We start from the raw sequence: 22,153 nt of genomic DNA, 5'->3' as shown, positions 1-22,153 counted from the left end.
AACCAACCATGAAAAAAAACTGATTAAAATTTTTAAAAAACCAACCGGTTTGGTTCGGTTTTGATTTTATAAGCCTGAAACCAAAAAAACCAAACCGAACCAAGCCCAAACCAAAAAAAACGAACCAAACCAAAACCGGTCGGTTTGAACCGGTTTCGGTTTCATTTGTTTTTTTTTTTAATATTCGATTTAATTATTTTTTTATAAAAACGAACTGAACCGAAAATAATCACCCCTAGTAAGTTTTATTATGTTAGTCTAAAGCCATTTGCTAAAAAAACCAATACACAAACAAAATTCACATGCCCATTAAATAGCCAGCCATGTTCCTCTTTTAGCAATCACCCACTTCCATGTGGAAGTTGCAAATTGCAATATTAAAAATAGCTGGCCTCTTGCTCCAATTATGTTAATAACTTAACCTAATTTTTTTTCCCCATGAAAAAAATTATTAAACCTAACCCAAGTCAACATCCAAATCATAGGTGGTCTAGATCCATTGTTTGTTTTATTTTTTTAATATTAAAATAATATTATTTTGATTTTTTTTAGATAAATCAAGTCTTAATCAAATATTAATTAATATCTGATTTTTTAAACTTGACCTACATCAAATCCCATGTCAATCAGTTTATTAGTGGACCTGAATTTAAGAAAATATTGTTTCTATGACTACTTTATGAGGTGGGTTCAAATGATAGAAACAATTTTAATTTTAATTTTAATTTTTAAAATAAAATAGGTTAATTACAAAATTCTTTAGCATTAAAGATGATGTGAGATTTACAATAGAACCCAGCAATTCCTTTAAAATATCGAGAAGACTTGTCTTGCCATCTCTGTGTCTTCTCTTGGTGGATCACTCGATAATTGATGACATTCACAGATTTAATTATCATGATTGTGAGTTTTTTGTCCACTTCAACCAATTGCATCAATGCTTCTCCTCGCTTTGAAAGTATAATAATAATTGCGGTTGTTTTTTAAAATATTTTTTATACTAAAATATATTAAAATAATATTTTTTATTTTTTAAAATCAACGTATCAAAACAATTTAAAATATATATATAAAATAATTTTTAATAAATAAATAAATAAATTTTTTAAATACACGAATGCCACCGCGTTTCCAGACAAACTGTTATTCAATGAAATTCCCAGCAAGAAGGTAGACTAGATAACCAAGTCGTTGGTCCCCATGTCACAGGGCTTCTCTGACTTCCAATTTTTGTTTTTTAATTTTTTCTCCTTTGATGTCTCAACTGTTCTTTCTTTCAAAATCAATGGCGTCTCTGGAAATGTTTGGGGCAGCCAAAATTAACTAGTTGTCATGAACAAGCGTCCAAACTTTTATATAGATTGTCTAAAACAACGAAAAAGAAAATAGAAGAAAATCTTTTTTCTTACAGCACCCATCAGACATGTAGTTTGCATTACGCCGTGAGTTGGGTTAAATAATAGTGTTCTTCTAAAAAATAAGAAAAATTAGGGATTTGATTCATTGATTTGAACCCATGACAATAAAACAAAAAAAAGACAATGTTTAATCGAGAAAAATAAATATTTTTTAATATTATAAAAAACAACTCTCTAAATATTCTTAAAATATCTCAATGATTTTATTTGATAATAAAAAAAAATTAAATGAGAATGAGATAATTTTATAAAGAGAAAAAAATACAAAGCTTAAATGCTAGCAAATCAAATGCTGAATTATGAAAAAAGAATAACCCCGCACAAATAAATTGAATAAAACAATGAAAGGGGAAACTAAAAAAATCGATTAAAATAAAAAAAATCAAGTCAACTCGGGTTAACTCAATTAACCCGCGACCTGTGATATGAAATTGAGATAACCCTATAGAAATGGAAGTTATAAAAATCAAGAAGTTGGAGGCCCAATAACATAATTTTGAAAGATAAAGATGAAAAAAAATCAATTAAAAAAATCTAAAAAAAACAAAGTCAAATCAAGTTACGAAACTCATGATCTGGGTCATAAGATCGAGTTACCCCATAGAAGAAAGACTTCAAAAAATCATGAAGCAAAATTTTCAATCATAAAAAAAAAAAGATGGTAATCATAAGAACAAGGACCAAATGTGGTATAAAAACTAAATGAAATAAAACAACAAATGATGAAATTGAAAAATAAAATAAATCAAGAAAAGGATAAAAAAAATAGCAAACAAAAAAATAAGTATCAAATCTGGTATAAAAATTAAATTAAATTAAATAATGATGGATGAAAATGAAAAATAAAATAAATCAAGATAAGGATAAAAAACAAAAAATAATAGCAATAGAAAGAATGAAGGCTAAATATTATAAATGAAAAATTGAAGGAGGATGAAATAGAAAGAAATTCTAATTTTATAAATTATTTCAAATAAAATAAATAGTAATTAAAAGAACATTATTGGGATTCAAATGAAAACAACTTGAAGGGCTACTTTGAAAACAAATTTCTAGAGCCACGTTTAACAAAAAATACTTTTAAAGATGATTAAATCATTGTACTGTACCGAAAAAATATGAAAAAAACCTCTATGTCCTCATTCAATTTGAAGATGACTTTTGAACCACAAGAAAAAGACCATTCCACCCCTAACAGGAGGCTTAATGATTTTTTTAAAAAAGATAAAATGATTATTTCAATGTTCCAACCCATATTATGATTTGAATCCGGGTATACATAAAAAACCAAGCACTTATAAGTTTTCTCTAATCTGGCTAATAAGAAAAAGACCATTCTACTCCTAGAAGTCTTGATAATTTTTCTTTAAATAACAAAATAATCATTTTACTATTTTAATCAACAATAATTTTAATATGTAAACCTCCTCAAAAATAAAAAAAATAAAAAATTGAAATCTACATTTCCTTGTTACTTCTATAGCTTAGCATTGATTTTTTTTCCTACCATCTCTTTCAATTTTGACACACTCGAAAAGTCCCCCAAAGGTGGAAACAGCCTCCCTTCAAATCGTTTGTGTGGACAGCCCCCAACCTTTCGTCCCGACGAAAAATCTGTGGTAATCCACAGAAAAAAAGAGATCACATCATGATGGTGGTACTGTGACAGCGGCATGCATGCTCACCTCCTGTGGGCCTCCCTCGCATATGGACGTTGTGTAAACTTTGACCGTCTCATATTTTCCATGCATAATATAATATAATAATATTTCACCATGCCAGCAATATTTGAATCTGTACCCTCCTCCGTATTAAAATTTCCAAGTTATTGGACCGGTAAAATGGGCATTCAAGTGCTTCTTTCTTTCGTAACGGACATGGAATAGTGAAGGGAGAGATCTCATTGCATTTCACTCATCAAAGCTTATGATATTTTAATTTAATGACAAAGATTTTGCTTTCATGAGAATTGGACTTGATTATACTGTTTTGCTATTAATTCAATAAATTAATGCGTAAGGGGTGCTTGAAGCGGCCGTAAAGATTGTTTTTCATAGTGTTTTTTACTCGGAAATACATCAAAATAATGTTTTATTTTTATTTTTGGATATCAGCGCAGCGTATCAAAATAATACAAAAATACTAAGTAAATAACAAATTCTCTCAAACACTCTTTAAATACGATGGAATCTTAGTTTTCTCTGCATAAAAAATGTATTTTTTTTTTTTTTACAATATTTCTTGGATTTGAGTAGAGAGGAGGAGGATTTATTCTGATGAATTACATTTTAACTTAATGTCAATTGATGTATAAAATAATTTAAAGATAAGGGAGAATTTATTTGTAATTGGAAAAGAATCTATTTGTTTTTGTGTTTAAAAAACGATTCAAAAAAATTAATTTTTTATTTTATTTTATTTTTGCTTCGAATTATTTACTTTTAATGTTTTCATATCGATTTGATATCTGATGTTAAAAACGATTTTTAAAAATAAAAAAAAATTATTTTACTATATTTTCAAATAAAAAATTATTTTAAAAAATAACTATTACCAGACTTCCAAACACAACAATACATCACTTTTAAACACCATACCCTCCACTTGAGTGAGAATTGATATGAAAGAATAACTAAAATTGACAAGCACTGAAAAACAATAGTGTCCAAGGAAAGCAGATCCATGTTTTGGCCACGAACAGAGGAGACATCTAAATTTAGCTCCAAGGTGAGGATTGCAAACACTGGAGCCTCTCGAAGGTCAAAAACTCACCCCCACACTTTTCTCTCTCCTTAAAAAAAAAAAAAAAAAAAAAAACCAACACCATCGCAACACGGTTTTGACTCTTGAACAACCTTATTTACTTTATTAAAAAAAAAAAAAAACAAATGAGAAAAAATCAAAATAAAAAAATTAGACGAAAACACAAACACAGAACAGAACCCATTCTCTCTCTCTCCCTCTCTCCCTCCCTCCCCTTCTTGATCCATTAAAGGTAGAAGAAGAAGAAAATCTTGCAAAAGGAGAAAACCCATTAGAGCTGTATTGATGTATTGTTGCATGTAAATAGGTATAGAAACCCATTTTTTATTGTTATAATAATAGCTGCTGCTGCTGAATCTCCAATGCGGTCTTTGAAAGGACCACAAACAAGGGAAGGAGAAAGAGAAATAGAAAGGAGGATAAGAGATAACAGCAACAACATTACAGGAACCCGGAAGGGAAATCTTATCTGTGATAGGTGTGGATCTGATGGTGAGTTGGGTATTGTTGGAACAAGCGGGGAAGGAGCTAGAACTTGTTGCCTTTGCTAGGTTTGTGCTGGTGAGGCTGCATAGAAAAGGAATATGCAGCTTCACATCTCGCGTAGCATGAGAAGCATCACTATATCTTCTAGCAGCAACAATGGGTTTATTGACTTAATGAAGATCAAAGTCGCAGCTCGCCATATCTCTTATAGAACCCTTTTTCATACTATACTCATTCTCGCTTTTTTGTTACCTTTTGTATTCATTCTCACTGCTTTGGTTACCCTTGAAGGAGTCAACAAGTGTTCCTCATTTGGTGAGTTTTATTTTTTATTGGCTTTTACTTGTTTTCAAGGATTTTTGTGTTCAAGTGTCTGGGCTTTTTTTTGGTTATTTTGATTGTGATTGTTTCTTCATGTGGTGGATGGATCTTCATTTGATTTGGGTTGTGATTGCTTTCTAATTTCATGATCTTGTTATTGTTTGTATGTATGCATTTGGCTGTGAGGTGTTTGGATCCTGATTTGATTTGGGGTTCGGTTGTTTTTTCACATGTGATGCATTCGTGTCTTGTTTTATTCACATTTTGTTACATCTTTGCATATTTTTCATGAATGTGGCTTATGTTTGTTTTGAACATTGATGGTTAATATTTTCAATTTGCTTACCTCTTTTTTCTGCATTACTAATACCTTGTTCTCTCCGCTCATATACATGTTTAAATACACTCACGGATGGTATTCATTTGATTATGATTTTCGCATTTGTGATTGATATCAAGGGTGATGGATCTAATTCTGATTTAATAGCTCATTATATTTGTTGGCATAGAAATTTCTTGCAGCCGAACGTATTCCAGCTGTGTAACTCGGCTCTGGATTTCTTAATCTAGCATGATTAATTCATGGATTTTTCCATTTCCATTTATTTTTCATGCGTGTTCGCTCGCTTCTAATAACCAATGAGGCTTTGAACTTGTAAATTTATTGGGGATAGATTTCAATTCATTAATTTATGAATTCTGGGAGATTAGTATTGTTTATTGTCTATGATAAAGATGAGCTAAATAAAGATTTGACGGAGTCTTAATTAAAAGTAATTCACTGATACTTCAAACTGAAGCAGACTTCTAAAAAACATAAAGTCACAATTTTAGATTAATTATTTGGTTCTCCTGGCTGTTTCATTTTTTTAATCCTTTGTTTTTTGTGAAATTTGTTTATCGTGTTTATAATTCCAATTACTGAAATGTTACAGAGCAATCTGGATCTGCTTTTAGATGTCTATACTCATTGGATCAGGGTCTAGGATCACAATTTCATGATGCTGCTTCTGTGTTTGTGGCGATGCTTAATTCTTGTTCTTGCTTTGCTTTTGCACCGCAGATTGTTTAGGTAGACGGTTAGGACCAAGGCTTCTTGGTAGAGTAGATGATTCAGGGGTAAGTAAGCCTTTTCCTTCATCCTTACTGTTTCAGATTAAGATATTACCTCCTCTCCTACTTTTTGTTAATGGTGTTATTACAAGTTGAATACTTATGCTGGTGGTAATGATGTAACAGAGGCTCGTTAAAGACTTTTACAAGATACTCAATCAAGTTAAAAACGAGGAAATCCCAGATGGTGTAAAGCTCCCAGCTTCTTTTAGCCACCTAGTTTCTGAAATGAAGAACAATCAGTATGATGCAAGGACATTTGCATTCATGTTGAGGGCTATGGTATGTGTCAAGTTATTCAAACATAGACATAATTAATTTAAGATGTGGTTCGTTTCCTTATTCTTAACTTATTGGGAGGAGAGCAGGGTTGAAAAGTAGGTTTTAGCTTCATGGATCCATACTTGTTTCTGCATCTTTCATTTTGTTTCAAACTAGTTATATCACTCAATGAGGGTTGAATCTATTACCAAGTATTAGACAGGAATTATATTTGAACTTTTTTTGTTCATGCTCATGTTCTTGTTTTCTGTTAATTGTAATCTTAACATTTGGGAGTTTTTAACTGGAGAAATATATGAAATTTGGGTGACACATCTTATTAGTAGTTATTATGATTTTTTGTTTGCCTGCAAAAGAAAGAAAAGGGATTCCAAAGAGAGGGGTATAAAATATATAATACTTGAAATCTTGTCCCTGTGTATTCTATCAAATAATGATTTGCTGGAAGGGATCTCTGCATGGTTCTATGAACGATTGCTATTAAATTATCGTATGCTAAAATGTCATGGACAACTGAAGAGAAGATCTAAAAGAATTAGAGCTATTGCTATTCAATTATTGCTTGCTGAAAAATGAATTATCAGTTTCATCCACCAATACCTTGTTTTATGTCTTGACTGAAAAAGAGTAATTAGAAATGAAATGCCAATTCAATCTATCTTGAACACTTTAGCTGATTCTAATTCCCACTTATAGAAGACTATTCTAAACCTACAAAATTCCATTGGATGATGGATTTCAAGTAGATATATGTTTATGCCCTACTCCAGGTCTGATCTCTTCAATTGTAGCCTATAGATCACTAATTCTATCTTCAAACTTACACTTGATTGCCAATCAATCAGCTTTTTTCATTAACAATGTGATAAAGGAGGTGACCCTAGTTTTGAGACCTTTCATGCCATGTCTGATACTGCTTTTATATCAACTATTGTTGTTGCTTATTTTTTGCATGACATTCTCCTTGATGAGTGTCTGATATTGAGTTTTGATTTATTGTTTGCTTGGCATCTTGGTCAGGTTGACACAGGATTGTCCACAGGACGTCTTGTTGCATTTCTATTCTCTAGGTTGTTCTGTTGTGAGAATCTTCTATTGTTGTGAGGCTTTAATTATTTTTCGACTGAGGAGATACCATTAATTGTTTATTGATGATGTGCTCTTAGAATTAGTTTGTTGGAAAAAGAAGAGTGACACAAATTCTTGACCCTTAACTCATGACCTGCTGACATGGATGAGTAAATTCTATCATTTTTTTATATAGGCAAGGAAGCTATATGTTAGAGGTTGGATCCTACTATTTAAAAATGAAAGATAAAACATTATTATTATATTGTTGTTATATCAGAATTACTTTTTGTGGAAGAAGGAAAAATTAAGAAGAGCAAAAATGAATTGACATACTTAATGATTCATTATATGAACCAATGAAAGAAAAAGTCCAACATGTTATTTTTGTAATTATTACTGTATTTTCTTTTTCTAGGTCTTAATCCTTTTATTTGATTAATTTTTAATTCAATATGAGTACAATGTTGGTGTGGGTCAAGAGTTTGGGTCACTCGTGGTTTGCAGCCTCCTTTAATGGTCATGATCCCTTTCACACACAAATACATATTTTTAAATTAAGTTATTTTGTGGGCTAACTTGCTATTAATATGACTTTTCATTATTCAATATTAGATTGAATTATTCTACTCAACTTTGATAGAGCTCCAATGGTGCAGTCATGGTACTAATACATTTGTTTGTTTTAAGTTTGGATCCTTTAACTGCAACACGTTCATGCTACTCTGTGTCATTGAAGTGGGATGTGAAATTTGTATTTGCTTTCTTTTGTTATGTCTTTGATTGATCCATCGATTTCATTTTCGTTCTCTTTTCTTGTTATCCTTTACACATATATGCATAAATTCATATGTATAGAGAGGGCATTTACCCATGCCACTCCAATAGAAAATAAGAAATAAAAATCTGCTGGGTTGTTAAGAAATATTTTCAACTAATGTCATTTTTTTTTATCTTTCACAGATGGAAAAATTGGAAAGAGAAATTAGGGAATCTAAATTTTCAGAGCTGATGAACAAACACTTTGCTGCAAGTTCCATCCCGAAAAGCATCCACTGTCTCTCTCTACGTCTGACTGATGAATATTCCTCCAATGCTCATGCACGTAAACAATTACCTTCTCCAGAGTTCCTTCCTCTGCTCTCCGACAACTCTTACCACCACTTTGTCCTCTCAACTGATAACATTTTGGCTGCCTCAGTTGTTGTCACTTCTACTATCCAGTCATCTTTAAAGCCTGACAACATAGTTTTTCACATCATCACTGACAAGAAAACCTATGCGGGCATGCACTCATGGTTTGCGCTAAACCCAGTCTCCCCTGCTATTGTGGAAGTGAAAGGTGTTCACCAGTTTGACTGGTTAACAAGAGAGAATGTTCCAGTGCTTGAAGCTGTAGAGAACCATAATGGTATCAGGAATTATTACCATGGGAATCACATTGCAGGGGCAAATCTTAGTGATACAACTCCACGAAGATTTGCTTCAAAATTGCAGGCTAGAAGTCCAAAGTATATATCAATACTCAACCATCTTCGGATATATATACCTGAGGTGATCTCATATGAAGTTTATCTTTTCTGTTGTCGTACTTGGAGATTATGAATTATGATGCATGTGGTCTATTTTAAAATAACCAGGGACCTAAGATGTTAAAGGGTAAAAAATGCAACCAAAAAATTATGATGCTAGATGTCATGAGGAAATGTCCTTGTGATTATTTCATGTGCACATAGGTAGAAACCACCTGATCTCACTTGGAAAATCTAGTCTTTTACCAGCCATAACAAATCAGGATCTAACTTTAGTATTCTTGAAAGTATCCAGGATTGTTGTGGGAACATTCATTGATTTGTATCGGGAGTGACCCTGTGAATTCCTGAAGTTTCTAAAATTTTTAATATATTGAAATATGAATAAAATGTGATGCTTACAAATTGAAAAAGGAAGATGGATATGGATAACAAATGATGATTTACTTAAAGTAAAATGCTTTCTTTTGGAAGGAAAAAAGAGAGAAAATATACTAAAGTTTGATGATTATGTCACATGTCCAATGGCAACAAAAATTTCTGAATTCCTTTCATTTCTAACGGCAGCATTAATCTCCCAAGAACTATTGTATCATTAGTCCAACCTTTGAGGTTTGCCATAGTTTCTGCAATTTTGTTTTGTGCTAGATTTATTTTTTCTTCATCTGTTGGCTCAATATCTTCATGCTGATTGGTTATGTTGAACAGCTCTTTCCAAGCCTTGACAAGGTGGTGTTTCTAGATGACGATGTCGTAATCCAGCGTGATTTGTCTCCACTTTGGGAAATTGACCTTAAGGGAAAAGTCAATGGAGCTGTAGAAACTTGTAAAGGTGAAGATGAGTGGGTAATGTCCAAGCATTTCAAGAATTACTTCAATTTTTCACATCCCCTCATAGCAAAGAATTTGGACCCTGATGAATGTGCATGGGCATATGGAATGAACATATTTGATCTCCGCGCATGGAGGAAAACAAATATTAGAGAAACCTACCATTCCTGGCTGAAAGAGGTAAGCTCACCTGTTCCTGCCACCACCCTTTTTTGGTCTAATAAAACTCTAGGATAATATTAAAGACAGACAATTTCACTAACATGCTCATGCTGTGATATTTGCTATCTTATGTGGCAAGTGACTCATTAAATGTGCTAAAAGGTAACCTTGATCTCAAAAATTGTTATGTGAGAAGCATTGCGCACTAACAAACAAGCGTTACTAGCTCCAGCTTTAAAAAAAATATCAATATGAGAAGGACCGCATCGGTAAACAACCTTCATCATCATCATTATCATATTCTTTCATTTATGAAGTATTGTTTTTACTTGCTTGCGTGCTCCTCACCTGTCATTGGCTCTGTGCACTCTTAATTTATTTGTGAGTACATCACTTCAGGGTGTTTCTCCCTGTAACATTTCAGATATATTCTAGTTTATAGTTTCATATTAGTTGATTGTCGGAATGTTAGTCAAATATCCAACTTCCACGTGGCTCTAAATTCTGGATGAATATCAAACACCACAAATACAAATATTTCGTATTGGGTTATTCTTGTATGCACTGAATATTGGTGAGGTTGTGCTTATAGTGATTTGTATATAACTGTAGGCAAATAAGAGATGCTTTGCCACCGTTTTTCTCTTATTCTGGGTTTTGTTTATGTAGAACCTGAAGTCAAACCTGACAATGTGGAAACTCGGAACCCTACCACCTGCTTTGATTGCATTTAAAGGTCATGTTCATCCAATTGATCCATCCTGGCATATGCTTGGGTTGGGATACCAGAATAAGACAAACATTGAGAGTGTAAAGAAGGCTGCAGTTATCCACTACAATGGTCAGGCAAAACCTTGGCTGGAAATTGGCTTTGAGCATCTTCGACCATTTTGGACCAAATATGTGAATTACTCCAATGATTTTATAAGGAACTGCCACATCCTGGATTCAGTTTGATCAACCATATGGGCTAGAACTAGAATTGGAATGGAAAAAGACAAGTGATTTGGGTGGCATGTAAGTTTTTTCATGGTTGAAAATTTTCTCAAGGTCTACTTGAGAAGGCAAGTGGAAAATCATCCAGAAGGGAGCAGAGTTTCAGGTCTGAATTCTCTGTCATACCTCGTTCCTTTGCAGAAAAGGGCCTGATCACCAGCACGGGCATGGGATTCTTTCTTTCAATCTTTAACGTAGCAATCCATCATTTATTTCTTGGTTGGAAAATTGATACTATTAATGGTCTTCCTGCAGAAAGTCTAGTCTGATTTCCTGGCACTTATATTAGAATAAAGCAAATTACACAAGTTAGAAAGTGCATATGCCAATGCGCCATAGTGCTTGGTGCAGGAAAGAGGAAGGCTAGGGCAGATCTCTAGTGAGGGCTCCAGCATTGGTCTCCAAATGTTTCTTCACTTGATTTTTCCCCTCTTCTTGTCATTTTTGCTAGTACCTCCCCATTTTTTCCCCTGTCAATTTAATATCATCAAGGTGAAACATAGGAGTAGGTAATGGAGATTGCTTTATTACAGGTCCCGTTAAATTGGGGAACTTTTTAGGTTATATCTCAGTATTTGTTATGTACGATTCATGAGAAACATTAAAATGTGCAGAAAATTCTTTTTTTTCCTAAGATTCTGTTTCTCCTTGTATCCTTGAGCATTCACTGTTTGTGACATGTTTTAACATCCATGAAGCTAATGCTAGGTCGCCCAAAACCCAATCACAGCTCTCATGATCCCCATTTTTTTCTTCTACAAGTGTAATTGTATTGAAGAAAACCGTATAAAATACCAAGGGTATACTCTGAAAAATACAAAGCTCGTTACCTAGATCGATCAGCAACAACTATAGTTTCTGGAAAACCTAATTTAGAATCGTCGATTATTCAAACAGAACACCAAAAACCCAGAATCCTAAATGTAACCAGAGGGCCATCTAACCTGGGAAAACATGTGTGCAGGTCCATGATCAATTATATATTATTTTCTTGTGCAGAATAATTAAATTACGAGGAATTGACTGTGTCTCATTTCCTTCTTCGAAAAGAACATTGTGCACGACAATGCCCTAAAGGAAGAGATGGTCGCGTAGAGACAGAAATCTTGTGTACAATAATATCTTTAGCAAACAAAAGATTCTTGTTGTTCATGGAATTTCCTCAGTTGATGATGACAAGAAATCCATTTACTTGCACGATTATCTTTTTCTAAGCATCCAACAACCGAATTTGGCAGCTCTGATGTTTCAAGGCAGAGGTTCCTTGTGCCTAACGCATCCCGATTATCTTAAATGCCCCAGTCCCCCACCACATTTGATTAGACCTCTCTTGGAATTTTGCTTTTCTTATCTTTATATCATTAAATTAAATTAATTAATTAAATACCAAGAGATGACCATTAGTGTCCTTTGTCTGCATCATTAATAAGCTTATTTTGATTCTTCTAAAGTTTAAAATGGAAGAATCTGAAAGTTCGTTGAAATCACACATATTATGGTTGATTATTTTTTATTTGATTTGATTTTTATAAAAAAAAATAATTAAATTAAATTTTTTTTTTTAAAAAAACTGAAATCAGGTCAAACCGACCAGTTTCAGTCCGGTTTGGTTTTTTAGAACAAAAACCGGTTCAAAATGGTTTGACTTGGTTTTTTGCCGGTTTGACTCTGTTTTTTTTATTTTTTTCGGTTTGGGTTCAGTTCGGTTCGGTTTTAGGCTTATAAAACCGAAACCGAACCGAACTGGCCGGTTTTTTCAAAATTTTAATCGGTTTAATCGGTTTTTTTTCACGGTTCGGTTTTTTCGATTATTTTTTCCTGTTTTCTCGGTTTTCTCTATTTTTCGGTTTTTTTCTCACCCTTATCACATATATCTACTTGATCAAAAGATCAATGAATGCACCCAATATTAAATGAGCCTAATCCCTATCTTCATGAAAACAAGAAAGAAGAATTGTATTCGATGCTTTTTTAGGTTTTGGATAATAGTTACTTTTTAAAGTATATTTTATTTAAAAATATATTTAAAATGCAATATAAAACAAAATAGGCCTCCTTGACAGGGTCCTGATAAATTCTTTGGTCAGAGTTCACATGATCAAATCATCTCTCTCTTGCATTAATTTGGTGCCTTCAGTTTTGACCATTCTAAGAACACAGCTCCATATGTCAGCAAATTGTACATAACCTTATATTGCTTCATACTTTTTATTATAATTTTATTAATTTCAGATTGGAGGACTAATAAATAGATACATCTGTTCCAAGTCATGGCTCTGCCCTCCCATGAAAGCTTAGCAGCCATTAATAATTTAGTGCACTATTTCAAACTTAAATTGACAATTTCCTTTCTCTTCGTTTGCAGCTGGTCCTTTGAGGAGCACTTGTCACCCGGTATGTAAAGAGATTAATCTGGGCCAGCGCTCAGGATACCCTTAGTTCTACCAAAAAAAAATGCTCCAGAAACAGTCCTTCTTTTCCTAAAATTCTGCATTTGCAAAGAATAAAAGTTTGGTGCTGTTCAATTAGCAGTCACACATTTTTGTGTAGGCTAAAACACAAGATACTTATACATTTTGTCCCGCCGCTACATTCTCAAATATACTCTAGATTGCTATAATGTTTTTTGTGAAAAAATTTATTTTGATCCTTCAATTTTATTTTTACATGTTTTATCCCTAGAGGTTTAGGTTTTCTCGTTTCGATTCTCAAACTTTATTTTCATTATATTTTAGTTTTTAAATTCTAGAAGATGAGAGAAAGCCACTGCAAAAAAAAAAGGTTTTTCTCGTTAGAGATAATAATTGAATAGAGGTAGTTTTTCTCCTTAACCAAGAATGAAATAATAGATTGGGAACTATAAAGAACTTTTTTGTTTTATCTTGAGTTTTTAGAGTAATTAAATATTATTTTAGCTTTGAAAATATGGTTATTGAAATTTTTATGATATTTTTCATATTCTTTTAACTAAAAACAAATTGAAAAATTGATTTTAAGGTCCTATACTCAAACCTTAATTTGGTGACCAAAAAAAGTTATAATAGTACATAATGATGTGTCATTCTTAATATGTTAAGAAAACATATTGTCCACCATTTTCTTTTCAAAAAAAAAAAAACAACCTAGGTGTGCGGATATGTCCTTCAAACCCATGCATACTTGATCTTTTTTTAAATGGACCTTCATCTTTTGTTTTCCAGCTCTTTTTTCCTTTAATAAAATTCTCTTTAAATAAGATTATTAAAATGATATTTTAAAAAAATCCCATTATGCTCTAATTTTCAAATTAGATTATAGCTTTTTCACATAATATTAATAATTATTTTATGATTAATTATACATGAAAATTGAATTATTCGTTTTTTATATGATCGTATAAAAATTGAGACATTATTTTTGGTTTCTTGATTGAAAATTGTTTTTCAAATCATGATAAGTTTTTATATAAAGAACCAAGCTTTTGATAATAATAATAAAAAAAACATTGTTTGTCAAAATTAAAAAGAACTGAACAAATTATGAAAAGGAGTTTTGTCTAAAAAAATACATTTTTTACTCCTAAATTTAAATCATTTCAATTCTGACAATTCCTACTTTAAATATTTTAGATTTGTATTTAAAAAATCATTTTGTTGATAAAAATAGAAGTTGTTGTTACCCACTTTTAACCTCACAAAAACTTAAGAAAAGAAAAAAAATAGAAAAAGAAGATCCAAAATACAAGAGGATATACATGAAGAAAGCTTAGAAGAATGCCCAAATTGGTGGTGAGGGATCAAAATGACAAGTGAAAATGTTGGAGGACCAAAATGTATAAGATTGATAAATTGACAACCTAAATTAATTTTATTGAGGACTTAATTGTAAGAAAAATTAATATTTAAAGTCAATTTAGGCTTTAATTGAAAGAAATTAAAGTTTAAGGGTTGAATTGCAATTTTAAAGAGTTAATTCAGTCAAATCAGGGGCTTAATTGCATACATATTGAAGTTTGATGAACAATTAGAGACTTGATTGAAGAAATCTAAAATCAAGGACCAAACTTAAAAAGACGAGTTAATGCAGGGGTTAAAAATGATCAAATCAGGGGCCAAATTGTAAAAAAAATTAGAATTTTGTAGATCAATTTTAGGGTAAAAATGCATAATTTCATAATCAAGGACTAAAATGAAACAAGTGGTCAATTTTGAGGTTGACAATTAAGTTTGGTAGGGGTGAAATTGTATGAAATTAAGAGTTTAGGAGACAATTACGTGTGTAATTAAAAACAATTGGAAGAAAAAGGACTAAATTGCAATTTACCAATATCCCAAATTAAAAATCTTAATTTTTAGGGTTTAGCCTAGACAACGCGTTGTGTGGTTGAATGTGGCATTTCCGACCACTTTAGGGGTTGTAACCACTACCATTTGACTGAGAAACACTTGCTCTACAAAGATCAGTTACTCCTATAAAAAATATGCATTCTATTTTCTCCAATGATCTAAACAATATCTTGTTCCCGATCAGCCTCACTTCATTGACAAATTATGGGTTAATCGAGGTGGCACATTCAAGCAAATGAATGTGAGGCTATAGGCCTCCAAATCGAGCAAGATTGGATCTAAAGGAAATGTGTGCACCCCTTCTACCAACTTTAGATGGTCTTCAATAACGATAACGTTAAAGTTGCTCCGACAAAGCCTCGAAAATAGGTAACTTGGTTATCGATGGTTGTGATACTCATTTTGCAAAATCACTAATCTTTTTCATGTGTTCATACTTCAAACCTTCTCGGTCGATTCTTATCAAAGGTTGGTCACGTTTCTTTGAAGATCATAAGGTTAAAAATAAGTTTTTTGGTCTCCAAGTTTGGAAAAACAACTAAAATCTCAAAAACCATGTTTGTTGCAAAACCACCATTATAAAACCAACATAGGTACAAAGCTTATAGCTATAAAACATACCAAAAAATCTCTTATTTTGATCAGAAGGCCGAGCTTTTATGAAGAAGGATCAATTTTTGATTGAATCCTAGCTTGAAACCCTATAAATACCTTTGGAAAATCAAGGTAGAGGAGCAGCAACGAAGAGAGAAAGAAGAGAGAGGAAGATAGGATAAAAGAATTCCAAGTGTGAAGGTTTAAGAGCCTAGTACAAATATTTCCTCAACTTTGAGATAAAGTAGCAAGCTTGGGAAAAAAAGGGCAGCAACCATATTGAAAAGTATAAAAAAAAACTCTTCTAATTTAGCAGGTGATGTCCATGAAGCACACCTCTAGCTCTTCATTGCATGTTTCAATGGTGTTTTGAACTTGTATTTGTTAATACATTGTATTGATCTTGTATTTTGATTAATGCATGAAATGTTGCTTTTCTTTGCTTGATTTTGATCTGAGTTGTTTGTTACTGTATACTGGATGTTTAAGAAATGTTTTGATGTTTATTTTGCTGAAATAAAATGGTTTTTATTTTCTGCCAAATATAGCAATATGTGTTTGATGCTTTTTTTTTGTTTATTAGTGTATTTTCTTGGTTCTTGAGCTTGAATTGGGTCCTAAGTTGTTTAGAGAGTCAATTTTGAATTGAGATTTGATGTTGTTGTTGGCTGACATTACGGATGCAGTTATGAAGGTAAAATCTAATGCATGATTTTGATGATTTGATGTGTTTTTTAATTAGTTCTTTTGATTCAACTATGTTTAGTATTGGTAATGTGGTTTGTGAGAAACAAAAACAGTGTGTTTAGAGGCCTATAATGCCATTTTCGAGGTTTAACAATGTGTTGGGTTTTTCTAGGTTGTTGGGCAGTGTTGTTGGGAAAAATATTGTCTTAGCTCTATGATTTGGACCGGTTTTGGTCCATTTCTTTGCACTAAAAACTTTGTGATATTTGACTACTTAACAATCTAGGATTTATTGGCATCAATAACAAGTTTTTAATGGGTTTAAATCCTATGGTTTTGACTTAGAACCGAAACCTATTTGGACCAAATCATGATGATTATTTTACAATCAAAGTGAATGGATGCTAGATTATTATCATTGAATGATTCACAACATGTTTGTGACCTTGGTTTGATCGTATTTGGTCTAGTTGGAGATTCATGTTGCTGAATCGGTATGAATGTTTTTCGTATTCTTTATTTTTTGTGTTTGATTTGTTTTTGATAAAAAAAATTGAGTTTTTCTATTTTTTAAGTTTGATTCATTTTAAGTTTTGGTTTTGTTTTTTGTTTAGTTTTCGGGTCAAGCAATGTTTTTGGTTTAGTTTATGGTCGGACTAAAGATTTCGAGTCAACCCGGTCAAGTCAAAATTAGATAAAAGATTAACACCTTGTTTGGCTGACAATGTTTTTGCTAAATGTTTTTTTTTGTTTTAAGGGTATGTTTGACAAACACTTCATAGGCCTATTTTGATAGTTTTGGTTTTAAAAAAATGGGTTGTTGCCAAACATGGCCTTACAGAAATAAAAAAAATAAAATAATAAAAGAATAATTTTTGCTTGTATACGAACCAATTCTTACAAAAATTGCATTTTAAAAAGGAGGGGGAAATGGTTTTTTAACATTGTTTTAGAAAATTTATGTGCATTTAAAAAAAAATCAAAATAAGTTTGTAAAACTCCTTAAGGATTTTGCCAATATTTCAATAACCCTAAAAATTTTAATTTCTGAAAATTAATGGTCAATATTATGATATAAATGCTAGACCTACCAGGAGGTTTGTATTTAAGTACTAGGAGTTGACTAGAAAATTCATGGTAGAATTGATGGTGGTGAAAGTGGAGAGGTAATGAGGTGAAAGAGAATGAGAGTTACGAGTTTTGTGGTGGAATGAGGTGGAAGAACATGTAAGGAGGCAAGGAGGCAAAGATGTGAGGGAAGCTCATGGTGTATAGATAGAGAAAAGGGTTCTCCGAGTGAGGGAGAACGAGAAAAATAAGAGGAAAAAGAAGCAATATTTTTCAAAAATAGATCAGTTGATTACGCCACTCCAAACAAAAAGTATTGATTGCACACCCTACTAGCTTAAAAACTTGTTTGTTTTTTAGGTTGCTTTTATATTTGCGTTGAACCCCATGTATTTAGTGTTTAGTTACAAAACCAAACTGTGTTTTTATCTATAAGACCCACCAATAAACCGATGTCCAATCTAAGTTATTATAATGAAGCATTTTCTACCAGCTTTTCTTGTCGGGTTCAATCAATGTTATACCCTTTAATTTTTTTGATTGTTTGTTACCTTTTAAACTTACAAAAATGACTTTTTTTTTCCTTCTTTCTTCTCCTTGCAACAAAAACTAGAAATTAATAAACATCTTTTTAGGTCATTTCATTATTAATATCAATTTCAATTTTATTTTTTAACCAAACACCTTAGACATGTTTTTTGCTTAAAAACAATTTTAATCACAATTTTAACCAAACATATATTTTTATCAAATCAACTACTACTAAAAGTGATTTTTTTGAACTTACTTATTTCATACCACAACTATAAAAACTACCACAATACTACTCTCAAACTCAACTAGGCAATTTTCTTTGGTTACACCATTTAAGTTTTGTTTTTTTTTTTGCGTTTTAAAAGCCTTTTTTTAAAATATTTGATTTTTTTTTATTTTTTTATTTCAAATTAATATTTTTTTGGTGTTTTCATATCATTTTAATATACTAATATTAAAAATAATTTTTTAAAAATTAAAAGAATATTTTTTTAATATTTTTTTAAGTAAAAATTATTTTAAAAAATGACTATAACTATATTTTCAAATAGTCTCTGAGTGACCAAAACCGCTGGGAAAAAAAAAAGTGTGATTCACAATTTTTTTTTTAATTTTCAAAATAATTTTTCATGACTGCTATTTGTTTTTTTAAAAAAACCCTCAAAATACGGTGTTTTCTTTTTTTAATATTATGTGACCATGACATTGTAAAGCTGGGAAACAATGCTAAGTCTTGTAAGAGAGAAACCTGTCCATTTCCATAGTCATAGGAGATTGCTAAGAGAATGCAAGAACGGAGGCATTGACCATAGATATAGAAGACTTTGAAAAGTCCGAAACAGCCTCCTTCTGGGGATTTATTCGATCTCTTCTTTTCCCATTCCTACCACTATTGATGCACACATCAGTTTTTCTTCTTCTTCTCTCTTTTTTATTCAAGCTTGGATTTTTGAGCCAAAAAGAGATTGGCCCAGATCAGTTTTAAACAAAAAGTAAGCTAACCCATCAAGGATTTTCAATTCTGTTGAATGTTTGTTTTAGTTTTTTTGATGACCCAGTTGAGGATTTGGGTTTACTTTTGTGCTCATGGGAGCTTCCTTTTGTATTTTTGTGCTGTTGTTATGCCCCATGCAAGTTATTCATGTTCTCTGAGTGGTTCTTTTGATTCTATGGATTGGTTTGAGGAAGAACTAGTTAAAGCTTTTTAAGTTGCTGTGATTTGTATGAGATTTGTTATTAAAGATTTAGTAAGCGTACCTGTATGTGTGTCACTTCGTGTTTGTGATTTATTTATATATTTGTGGCCTTCTGCATGATTTTGTTGTAAAAAAAAGGTTAGCTTTGCTTGTAATTTTGAATGAATTCATCTGGTTATAATTGATTGCTGATTTTGATTGCTAGAAATTTAAATTCAAAACTATTTCCTCAATGGTGTTTCCTTCTTTGCATTAGTTTCCTGTTCCAGATTGCTATGCTTTCTGCATAACATATTTACATGGGATAAATTCTATTTTCATTTGGCAGAGTACCCAATTCAGAATCTTGGTCAAATATTTGTCTTTGTAAGGACCCAAATCAAGAAATTTAGAGGGCTTGATTTCTGATAGAAAATTCAATTGAGATAAAAGGTCCAAGTAGAGGTGGGTGCCTTGATTTTGAAAGACTGAATCTTTGAAAATGGCTGTGGTGCAAGATCAGTTAGAGATCAAGTTTCGATTGACTGATGGATCAGATATCGGTCCCAAAACCTTTCCGGCTGCTACAAGTGTTGCAACCTTGAAGGAAAATATTCTTGCTCAATGGCCTAAAGGTTAGAAAAGCTTCAAAGGATTCCCCCCCCTCAAATTCTAAATTATTGTCTTTTCTCTTAACTGTTTCGTTGTGAAATTTTGCACAAATTTTATTAAACTGTGTCTAGACAGACATGTATTGATGCTGGGCTTCTCTTTAAAACTTTGTGCAATTTCTGTCTATCTGTGGTTTACTATTCGGAAGCGACAACCTTAACAAGAGGAAGTAACAAATTATTTATGGATATTGACTTCAGGCATTTTTGTTCTTATGAATATTGATGAAAATTTGTAACGAAATTCTGAAATCTGAATTGTTATACTACACATTTTGCCTCAAACAAAAACTGAAGTAACAAATTATTTAGTTTAGTTGTTTATTCATCTTTGTTGGTAATTTGGATTTTCATACTCTTCTTTCTTCAGTTAAATAATTTACGAATTTAGATGGAATAGGATGGCACCTCTGAGACTCTAGTTTGGGTTGTGAACATGGTTGTTTTTGTTCATTGGCAATCCAGTGGGAATGCAGCTCTGTAAAGTGAATGCATTTGAATTTTCAGTTGCTGGTTATTAAGAACCACTGTCAAACTTGATAGCATAGCAATCAGATTTGTCATGTAATCTTGCTAGACAACATCTTTTAAGTCTTTGTTTTTGTTGCTGTTTATTCCCTAGTAAAGACAAGATTTTACACTTGTGAACTTTGATGCTTTCTATAGTTTTAAGTACCTCCAAGAAATATTATTCAAGGTACTTAAAAATCTTAATATTTATTTGACCAGAAAAGGAGAATGGTCCAAGGACATTGAAGGATGTCAAGTTAATTAGTGCAGGAAAAATACTGGAAAACAACAGAACAGTAGGGGAATGCCGGAGCCCACTGTGTGATATCCCTGGTGGTGTTACAACCATGCATGTTGTTGTTCAGCCATCTTCTGTAGAGAAAGGTACAAGCATTATCCATCACCCGACAATAATGATGGCCAAATTTTTAAATATATTCTTTCTTTCCAATCGTTTGTTTCTTGGAGCCTTTTGGAAATAAATTATTATTTTTTATTTGAGCACTGTGCAACTAGCATGGCTTGTTTTGTTTTTTGTATAATTTTTGTAGATTCCCATATTTTGTTTTTGTGAAAAAGCCTAGTTTGTGGTTTTGAGAATGGTACCCTGTCCAATTCTTTACCCTCTTTTGGTCTACTATGTTAGACAGATGGCTATTTTTGTGGCTTCGTATACCTTGTTATGTTACAGACCAGGGATGGCATATAAAAATGGTTGCATTTCATTGAGTTCCCAAGCATCTTATAAATTATCAATGCAATAGTTTATGTCAATTCAACTCAATTATTGGCCATTTCAAAGCAACATTGATGGAAAGCTAACTTTTGCAAACTATACGGCGATTACATAATTTTTTTTGGCATTTCCCTGTTGTATAGTATATTTGAATATCGATTTTATTTCTAGTGTCTTATTAAAATTTGTATCCCTTTGTGGCGGAGCAGGGAAGAAAGGGGCAAATCAAGCAAAGCAAAGCAAATGCGTTTGTGTTATATTATAATTTGCACCACCAAGAGCAGGAATGACATAAAGGTAAATTAGATACATGACAGTCCATGTCGTCTTCAATAAAACATGGTGCTCTTTAAGTTGATTTTTGTGTTTCTTTTTCCTCCTTCTGTGTTTCTACAGGAAGAGAGTTTGGTGCTGTTATGAGATAACAAAGTTAGCAAGTTGTGGATTTGATGAGAAGCAATGACATTATGAACTTTTATAATAGATCATACATAGGTCAGGTCATACCCAACCCATTTGGTATACGATGATTGTAGTTAAGTCAATTCAACTCTACTTTGAGGCAACTAAATCTCATATTTAGTTGAAAATTTCACACAGGCACGTATCCCAGATTTTACATTTTGAATTTGTGTCACCTTGTCATGTTTCGGTCATAGTTGTACAATCTGAGTAGGTATTACAATTCATGTTGGCGGTCATCATTTACCTAGTTGAATGATGAAAAGCTCATGACTGTTCTGGAATGCAATAAAATTCTTGTTTCATTCTTGATCAAGTGGATGGGGTTTCAAAGTCTAAGGTCAAATGTAGTTTATGAGTATTGCTTTCTTAAAGAACTTTCATAGTATGAGTTTGTTGGTTTTCCAGTAATTATTCCG

The 22,153-nt window shown here is 32.1% G+C and overlaps 2 protein-coding genes across 2 annotated transcripts; both read left to right on the top strand.

Annotated features, from left to right (window-relative positions):
* Positions 1–4,311: 4,311 nt before the first annotated feature.
* LOC7467877 (probable galacturonosyltransferase 14) lies at positions 4,312–11,606 on the top strand. Its single transcript, XM_002324058.4, has 6 exons — positions 4,312–4,982; positions 6,052–6,107; positions 6,228–6,383; positions 8,415–9,005; positions 9,692–9,994; positions 10,646–11,606. The coding sequence occupies exons 1-6, from the start codon at positions 4,766–4,768 to the stop codon at positions 10,931–10,933; spliced, it is 1,611 nt and encodes a 536-aa protein (XP_002324094.2). The 5' UTR covers positions 4,312–4,765; the 3' UTR covers positions 10,934–11,606.
* Positions 11,607–18,887: 7,281 nt separating this feature from the next.
* LOC7467876 (membrane-anchored ubiquitin-fold protein 2) lies at positions 18,888–22,050 on the top strand. The gene is made up of 5 exons (XM_002324057.4): positions 18,888–19,172; positions 19,705–19,990; positions 20,756–20,920; positions 21,482–21,569; positions 21,669–22,050. The coding sequence occupies exons 2-4, from the start codon at positions 19,858–19,860 to the stop codon at positions 21,535–21,537; spliced, it is 354 nt and encodes a 117-aa protein (XP_002324093.1). The 5' UTR covers positions 18,888–19,172; positions 19,705–19,857; the 3' UTR covers positions 21,538–21,569; positions 21,669–22,050.
* Positions 22,051–22,153: the final 103 nt, after the last annotated feature.

This window comes from Populus trichocarpa, chromosome 17 (assembly GCF_000002775.5).
Source record: "Populus trichocarpa isolate Nisqually-1 chromosome 17, P.trichocarpa_v4.1, whole genome shotgun sequence".
In the NCBI taxonomy this organism is placed as follows: Eukaryota; Viridiplantae; Streptophyta; class Magnoliopsida; order Malpighiales; family Salicaceae; genus Populus; species Populus trichocarpa.
Note: the sequence above shows the minus strand (reverse complement) of the source record. Positions and strands in the feature narration are given on the sequence as shown.

Bases quoted from the DNA above. Each gene is read 5' to 3' on its own strand.
- LOC7467876 (XM_002324057.4), top strand. From the start codon at position 19,858: ATGGCTGTGGTGCAAGATCAGTTAGAGATCAAGTTTCGATTGACTGAT. The intron at 19,991-20,755 runs GTTAGAAAAGCT...TTATTTGACCAG, and splicing joins TCTTGCTCAATGGCCTAAAG to AAAAGGAGAATGGTCCAAGG. The intron at 20,921-21,481 runs GTACAAGCATTA...GTGGCGGAGCAG, and splicing joins GCCATCTTCTGTAGAGAAAG to GGAAGAAAGGGGCAAATCAA.
- LOC7467877 (XM_002324058.4), top strand. From the start codon at position 4,766: ATGCAGCTTCACATCTCGCGTAGCATGAGAAGCATCACTATATCTTCT. The intron at 4,983-6,051 runs GTGAGTTTTATT...TTTGCACCGCAG, and splicing joins CAACAAGTGTTCCTCATTTG to ATTGTTTAGGTAGACGGTTA. The intron at 9,006-9,691 runs GTGATCTCATAT...TATGTTGAACAG, and splicing joins TTCGGATATATATACCTGAG to CTCTTTCCAAGCCTTGACAA.